We start from the raw sequence: 8,793 nt of genomic DNA on the forward strand, positions 1-8,793 counted from the left end.
CTAGAACACGAGGTACTGCCTAAATACTTCTAGAACACGAGGTACTGTCTAACTACTTCTAGAACACGAGGTGCTGTTAAACAAGGCGTTTTAATAACACAGACCCTAGAAGAAGAAACAACCAGCAACAGAACAGCAGGTGCTCACCTGTCTGACTCTCCTCAGGTGGACAACTCCTCTGTAATTGAAATCGACTTCATCCGCTCCGATATCTTTGAGGAGGTGTTGAACTACATGTACACAGCCAAGATCTCAGTGAAGAAGAGAGACGTCAACCTCATGATGTCATCGGGACAGATACTCGGCATCCGCTTCCTCGACAAGCTCTGCTCTCAGGTAACACACACAGACACACAGGTAACACTCGGGTAACACACACACACACACACACAGGTAACACACACAGGTAACATACACACAGGTAACATACACACAGGTAACATTACATTACAGTCATTTAGCAGACGCTTTTATCCAAAGCAACTTACAATAAGTGTATTCAACATCGGTTTTCGAGAGAACTACTAGTCACCAGAAGTCACAAGTGCATCTCCTTTCTTCAAACAAGCATCTAAGAGCATAAACCAGAGCCAACGTACAGTGCAGAAACAAATGAATGCAATAAGTGCCACAAACTAATAAGAAAACAATAAGTGCAATAAGCAACTATGAATACAATAAGTGCTAAGTGGAAGGCTCAGGGTAGTACTTCTTGAAGAGGTGAGTCTTCAGCCTGATGAAAGATGGGCAGTGACTCTTCTGTCCTGATGTCAGTGGGGAGTTCATTCCACCACTGTGGGGCCAGGACAGAAAACAGCTGCGACCGGGTCGATTGGCCGCAGGGACCTCTGAGCGACGGGGCAACCGATCGCCCTGAGGCAGCAGAGCGAAGTGGTCGGGCGGGGGTGTAGGGCTTGACCGTGGCCTGGAGATACGAAGGAGCTGTTCCTTTCACTGCCCTGTAGGCTAGCACCAGAGTCTTACACTGGATGCCAGCTCTTACAGGGAGCCAGTGTAGAGAACGGAGAAGGCAAGTTGTGTGGGAGAACTTGGGGCGATTGAATACCAGGCAAGCTGCAGCTTTCTGGACAAGCTCCAGAGGTCTGATGGCCGGGGCACCGGCAAGTAGTGAGTTGCAGTAGTCCAGGCGGGAGATGACAAGAGCCTGGATGAGCACCTGCGCCGTCTCATCAGTGTGGAAGGGGCGAATCCTCCTGATGTTGTAGAGCAGGAATCTGCAGGAGCGTGTAACCGATGCAATGTTTGCTGAGAACGACAGTTGGTCGTCCAGGGTCACACCCAGACTCCTCGCAGTCCGAGTCGGCGTCACCACGGTATCGTCAATGGTGATGGAACAGGTCTCTGTGCGGGCAACCCTTCCCCGGGAGGAACAGTAGCTCGGTTTTGTCCAGGTTGAGCTTGAGGTGGTGTGTCGTCATCCACTTCGAGATGTCGGGCAAGCACGCAGCGATGCGTGCCTCCACTTGAGTGTCCCCGGGGGAAATGACAAGACCAGCTGGGTGTCATCGGCATAACAATGGTAAGAGAAGTCATGCGAGCGAATAACATAACCCAGAGATGTTGTGTAGAGCGAGAAGAGAAGGGGGCCCAGGACTGAGCCTTGTGGAACCCCCGTAGTTAGCATGTGTGGTTCCGACACGGCCCCCCTCCACGTCACCTGGTAGGATCGACCTGACAGGTAGGATGCAAACAAGGAGAGTGCAGAGCCTGAGACGCCCATCCCGTCAAGGGTGGAGAGGAGGATCTGGTGGTTCACAGTATCAAACGCCGCAGACAGGTTCAGGAGAATCAGGACAGAGGAGAGAGAGTTAGCTCTCGCTGCGTGAAGCAACTCCGTCACCGCAAGGAGGGCTGTCTCAGTCGAGTGACCGACTTTGAACCCAGACTGGTGGGGGTCCAAGAGGTTGTTTTGGTGGAGATAGGAAGACAGTTGAGTAAAGACAGCGCATTCAAGTGTTTTGGAAAGAAAGGGTAGAAGAGAAACCGGTCTGAAGTTGTTGACATCAGAGGGGTCAAGTGATGGTTTTTTCAGAAGGGGGGTGACTCTGGCAGTCTTGAAAGCCATGGGAAAGCATCCTGAAACGAGGGATTTGTTGATGAGGTGGGTGAGGAAAGGAAGGAGTTCAGTCGCAATAGACTGATGAAGAGGGGAGGGGATCGGGTCAAGGGAGCACGTGGTGGGGCGGTTAGATGTAACAAGGTTGAGGACCTCGTTAGGGGAGAAGGGAGCAAGATGGGGTAAGATGGGGCATGGAGAGGGGAGGGAGAGCTGTGGGGGAAGAGAGGGAGAGGATGGACAGGGACCGGGGGGCTGAGAGAAGGAGGAGCTGATATCGTTTACCTTCTTGTCAAAGAAGTTGGCGAAATCGTCAGGGAGAAGGGAGGAAGTAGGAGGAGTGGGTGGGGGTTGGAGGAGTGAAGAGAAAGTTTCGAAGAGTTTTTTTAGGATTGGAAGCAGAGGTTAGGATTTTGGAGCGGAAGAACTCGGCTTTAGCAGTAGAAAGAGTGGTGGAAAAAGTGGAAAGAAGAGCTTGGAAGTTAAGAAGGTCCCCAGGGAGTTTGCCTTTTCTCCATTTACGCTCAGCCTCTCTTAGGCTCCGTCTGTAAGTACGACAGCCATGGGGCAGGTGGAGTTGGCCCTGCAGGCCTGGAGGTGAAGGGACAGAGGTTGTCCAAAGAAGAGGAAAGGGTGGAGAGGAGAAGGTCAGTATCAGGGGATAGGAGAGAGAAGGATTCAGGGTCAGGGAGAGCAGAGGTAACAGAAGAGGAAAGATCAGCGGGGAGAGGGAGCGGAGATGACTACGGGTAGAAACCATGTGGGTAGGTGGAGGAAGTACGGGGGGAGAGGAGAGAGAGTAGGACATGAAATAGTGGTCAGAGAGCTGGAGGGGAGTGACGGAGAGGTTAGCAGTAGAACAGTGTCTAGTGACGATAAGAGGATGAGTGCTGAGCCATCGTCATGGAAGTGCGAGACTAGTCTGTCGAGATCTTCCAGGAACTCACCAAGAGGCCCCCGGTGGGCGATACACAACAGCAATGGTGAGCTTGACCGGATGAGTGACAGTAACCGCATGAAATTCGAAAGAGGACGAGGAGAACTGTGGAACAGAGACAAGAGTGTATTTCCATTTTGGGGAAATTAGCAGGCCAGTACCACCACCTCGCCTCACAGCTCTGGGAGTGTGAGAGAAAGAGTACACTTCTGATAGAGCTGCAGGTGTGGTGGTGTTTTCTGGTGTGATGCAGGTCTCAGTTAGAGCAAGAAAACTGACAGAGAGCAAGGAAGCTTAGCCCGAGATGAACTCCGCTTTCGGCACTGCCGACTGGCAATTCCAGAGCCCCCCCGGCACCACTCGCTCAACATGAGCTGAGACAGTAGGAAAAAGTCGCCCTGTTGCCTTTGTTTGCCAGACGCTTGAAAGCTGACTCTTCCAACCTACAGTGCTTAAGGACAGCAATCTACTGATTGTCTGCCAGGAGTGCAGGCTCCTCCCTTGCAATTAGCAAAGCTATTCAGCAGCTGAGACTAAGGCCATGTCCACATTACTCCATTTTTGCCACGTTTACACTGAGCAGCCACACTACGCAGGAGTTTTGGAGCACCCTAAACGGAGGAGTCTGAAAACACCCCCGAGGTTGGAGGTGTTTGAAAACTCCGGGGTTGCGTTTGAGTGTGGACGGTCGGAAACTGATGTGTTTAGAAAAAATTACGCCCACACCCGTGTTCGCTACTGGATTGGTTCTTAGCAACCATGACGTCTCCGTCCCTGATTCGTCACTATCACGTGACCCGTACCCGGAAGAAAACAAACAGGCAGGGCGACCAGCGATTCATTTCAACATGGATAACTAATTTCAAGCGTTGCTGCTAGCACAACAGCTAGCAGCTAGCTGCTTCGTTTTACTTCTTCCGTTTGGTAGCCTTGAGAGACCTTAGTCTGTAAGTATGTCTTTATAAAGCATGAAAAGATGTACGAAGATATATTCTATTCGCTCTTTTAGTATAGCATTTGTGTTGTATTAAATTAAATATATTAAATTAACACTCAGGTAACACACACACACTCAGGTAACACACACAGGTAACACTCAGGTAACACACACACACAGGTAACACTCATGTAACACACAGGTAACACACAGGTAACACTCACACAGGTAACACACTCGGGTAACACAGACACAGGTTTATCTGTGTGTAGTTAATGTGTGTGGTTTACCTGCGTGTTAACCAGACAGGTAAAGCTCCTCCTCCTGTGTGATGATACATTCATGTGTCCTTAGAAACGAGACGTGTCCTCAGAGGACAAAGACAAGTTTCCTTATGACATCGTGAAGATGGCGCTGCCCCCCGAGGCCCAGCTGGCTGCTGATGCAGAGGTACTAATTATTCATTATTAATAATCAATGAGATCAAACCAGCTTCAACGTGTTACATTATAATTGTGTGTGTGTGTGTGTGTGTGTGTGTGTGTGTGTGTGTGTGTGTGTGCAGGTGCTCGGGGAACACGATGACACGCCCACCACAGATGACCTCGTTGAGGCGTCGGCCAATCAGGAGCTGGATAAGTCTCCCAGTGCGGCGCTGCGTGTGCAGGAAGCCATCTTGAAAGAACTGACCAATGAGGACGTACACAAGGTACACACAGGTGTTCTACACACACAGCCCACACTCCCTGAACACAGGTAACCACATCATGTGACCTCTCCAGGTCACCTGCTACGACCAGGATGTGGACATGGAGGCGGAGCCTAAAGAGCTGGGGGCGGAGCATCACGCCACCCAGACGCTGACCTTTGCAGAGAGCATCGGGGAGGTGAAGGATGAGCAGACTCCAGGATGGTCCACGACCACCACGGACATGAAGTTTGAGTACCTGCTGTACGGGACCAGAGACCAGCTTGCGTGTCAGGTGTGTGGGAAGACCTTCCTGGATGAGAGCCGGCTCAGGTATGTACACCTAACAGGACCAGTACACCTAACAGGACCAGTACACCTAACAGGACCAGTACACCTATCAAGACCAGTACATCTATCAGGACCAGTACATCTAACAGGACCAGTACATCTAACGAGACTGCCACCCCTGATCTCTCTGTCTTCAGGAAACATGAGAAGCTTCATTCAGCCGAGCGTCCGTTCGCCTGTGAGATCTGCACCAAAGCTTTCACCACTCACGCTCACCTGAAAGGTAACAACACCCCTGAGCTGTGATGTCATCAGATACAGTGTGAGAGGAAACGCATGATGGACGTTTTACAGGTGATGTTTGTTTCACTAAGCGCTTGGCTCCGCCCTCACCTGTGTGTTTCAGAGCACCTGAAGATCCACACGGGCTTTAAACCGTACAGGTGTGACGTTTGTGGGAAATCGTTCATTCGAGCTCCAGACCTGAAGAAACATGAACGAGTTCACAGCAACGAGAGACCGTTCGCCTGCCAGATGTGTGAGAAGGTGAGGTCAGCTGTCTGTCTCTCCCCTGTTTGATTGAACACCTGTCTGTCTGTCTGTCTCTCTGTTGAACACCTGTCTGTAGAGATTACTCAAGATGGCGCCGCGTACGGCTGCCTCGGTGTGTTGGTGCTCATTGTTTTGTGTTGTTTTTGTTGTAAATACTGTTTTCTGCTGTGATACCCGGAGCTCTTTCACCAGAGATGAGCTCATGAACATCAGGGGAACAACTCCAGCGGACTTACTTCCAACTTTTCTTTTAACTTCAGTGGAATTACTGGACATTCTTGTCAAAGGAATTCTTTCAGGAAGAACGTAGCCCCACCAGCCCCTATCACTGTGTGTGACTCCCCCTTTGACGCTGTGGAGTCCTTCCGCTTCCTGGGCTCCATCATAACCCAGGACCTCAAGTGGGAGCTGAACATCAGCTCCATCACCAAGAAGGCTCAGCAGAGGATGTACTTCCTGAGGCAGCTGAAGAAATTCAACCTGCCAAAGACAATGATGGTGCACTTCTACACTGCCATCATTGAGTCCATCCTCTGCTCCTCCATCACAGTCTGGTACGCTGCAGCCACTGCCAAGGACAAGGGCAGACTGTAGCGTATCATTCGCTCTGCTGAGAGGGTGATTGGCTGCAATCTGCCGTCCCTCCAGGACCTGTTAGCTTCAAGGACCCTGAAGTGAGCAAGAAAGATTGCAGCCGATCCCTCTCACCCTGGATATGAACTGTTTGTGCCCCTTCCATCTGGTAGGAGGCTGCGGTCCATCAGGACCAAGACCTCACGCCACACAAACAGTTTCTTCCCGTCCGCAGTCGGGCTCATCAACAAAGCCTGGGTTGTCATCCCCAGGACATTTCCTTCTGGTCTCTCCCCTGCACATCCGTTTCTTTATTTAAACACACTCATCACTTTTAACTTTTCACTTACACTTCACTTGTTTTACAGTCCTGTTATCTGTTTTGTTGTGTACTTTATTCTATATTTTATTTTAATATGTTTCTATTTCTTGCACTGCGTTCATTGTTGATAGTTTAATGTTATTGTTTATTGTTAAATGTTACGCACCACCCGCCACGACAAATTCCTTGTAGGTGCAAACTTCCTTGGCAATAAACAGTTCTGATTCTGATTCTGGTCTTCAGGCGTTTAAACACAAGTCTCACCTGAAGGATCATGAGAGGAGACATCGAGGAGAGAAACCCTTCGTCTGTCCGTCCTGCACCAAGGCCTTCGCCAAGGTAGTACTACTACTACTACTACTACTACGATTAATACTACTAGTACTACTACTTCTGTTACAACTCGTGCTTGTGGTGAGTTCAGTGTCACTCTGTACGTTCAGGCTTCAGATCTGAAGCGTCATGAGAACAACATGCACAGTGAGAGGAAGCAGCTGAATCCACTGCAGAGCGACACGGAGACGCTGCAGGCTGCTGCCATGGCTGCTGAGGAGCAACATCTGGACAGCATCAGCTGCTCCTAACATCTGACAAAATCAGCTGCTCCTAACATCTGGACAGCATCAGCTGCTCCTAACATCTGGACAGATGTTAGTGTATAAATGATATTTTCACTGTACGTTTATTGATATTTTTATTATTGATAAGCTGTTTTTTCCTGCTCTGATCAGAGACCATGAACTGACTTTCACCTGAGCTGATGACCTCAGCGACATGTGATAAACATGTTAATACCATGTTATTAACATGTTAACGCCTCTGGCTTCATGTATGATTTGTCATGTTGTCTCTTTGTAAATGTACAGATTGATTTTGAAGCTCTTGGTTTGTGTTGTATATAAAGTTGTTGTTCTGTTCAGTTTCATGAGCAGAGCTGCTGAGTTTTAAACCAAACATCTGTTTTATTTCTTTATATTTCATCACTTACATACAAAATAAAATCTTTTAAAATGTCTTTCATTTAAAGTTTAAAATCGATACAAATAAACAGATGACAGGAAGCGAGTCAGGGTTTGATCAGCCAATCACATTGAGGATTCACTCTGTAGACGTCCAACAGCACGACGTCGGGATGGAGACGCCGCTCACCTGAGAGACAGACGGACGGACAGACAGACGGACAGAGAGGTTTTAACATCCTTTGATATTTAAACAACACATTCCTATAATAAACCTGGGCAGTTGATCAATATTACATGATGTGTACATGTTTATATGAAGTTTACATTTTGTTTACATGTGTACATCATGCATACATGAAGTTTACATTTTGTTTACATGATGTTTACATGTTCACACTAACTTTACATGTTCGCACTAAGTTTACATGATGTGTACATCATATTTATATGAAGTTTACATGATGTTTACATGTTCACACGAAGTTTACATTAAGTTTACATCAAGTCGACATGTTTACATGAAGTTCCATGTTTACATTAAGTTTACATGTTTACGTTAAGTTTAGATGTTTACATGTTTACGTTCAGTTCACATGTTTACATTAAGTTTACATGTTTACATAACGTTTACATGATGTTATAATCAGACTCACAGATGTTTCCTCCGACTTCATACAGATGCTGAACAGAACTGCTGGTAGAGAGAAACACAATGATAGATTATCAACTTGTGTGTGCGTATACGTGTGTATGTGTGTGTGTGTGTGTGTTACCTGTTGATACACTCAAAGCGTGTGATGACATCTTTTGCTCTCATCTGTCCATCAAGCTGTATTGCCATGGAAACCTTAGTGTGCAGGGGGGCGTGAACCCTGATCACACCTGCACACAGCTCTGTGATCTACACACACACACACACAGGTGTGATGTCATACACCTGGTTCTCTTACCTCACCTGGTTCTCTGATCTCACCTGGTTCTCTTACCTCACCTGGTTCTCTTATCTCACCTGGTTCTCTGATATCACCCGGTTCTCTGATATCACCTGGTTCTCATATCTCACCTGGTTCTCTGATATCACCTGGTTATCTGACCTCACCTGGTTCTCTTATCTCACCCGGTTCTCTGATATCACCTGGTTCTCTGACATCACCTGGTTCTCTGACTTCACCTGGTTCTCTGATATCACCTGGTTCTCTTATCTCACCTGGTTCTCTATCACCTGGTTCTCTGATCTCACCTGGTTCTATCACCTGGTTCTCTGACTTCACCTGGTTATCTTATCACCTGGTTCTCTGATATCACCTGGTTCTCTGACCTCAACTGGTTCTCTTATCTCACCTGGTTCTCTCACCTGGTTCTCTGACCTCACCTGGTTCTCTTACCTCACCTGGTTCTCTTATCTCACCTGGTTCTCTTACATCGCCTGGTTCTCTGACCTCACCTGGTTCTCT

General features: G+C 48.1%; 1 protein-coding gene across 1 annotated transcript; it reads left to right on the forward strand.

Annotated features, from left to right (window-relative positions):
• Positions 1–45: 45 nt before the first annotated feature.
• On the forward strand, positions 46–8,787 carry LOC116378092 (zinc finger and BTB domain-containing protein 14-like; the record flags this gene model as incomplete). Its single annotated transcript, XM_031839907.1, has 8 exons — positions 46–336; positions 4,306–4,401; positions 4,517–4,660; positions 4,734–4,972; positions 5,128–5,213; positions 5,337–5,476; positions 6,621–6,716; positions 6,821–8,787. Coding segments are annotated over 8 exons (1,233 nt in total), but the record flags the coding sequence as incomplete, so codon positions are not given.
• Between the last annotated feature and the right edge of the window lie 6 nt (positions 8,788–8,793).

This window comes from Anarrhichthys ocellatus, unplaced genomic scaffold (genome assembly GCF_004355925.1).
Source record: "Anarrhichthys ocellatus isolate YVR2014 unplaced genomic scaffold, GSC_Weel_1.0 scaffold2056, whole genome shotgun sequence".
NCBI lineage: Eukaryota > Metazoa > Chordata > Actinopteri > Perciformes > Anarhichadidae > Anarrhichthys > Anarrhichthys ocellatus.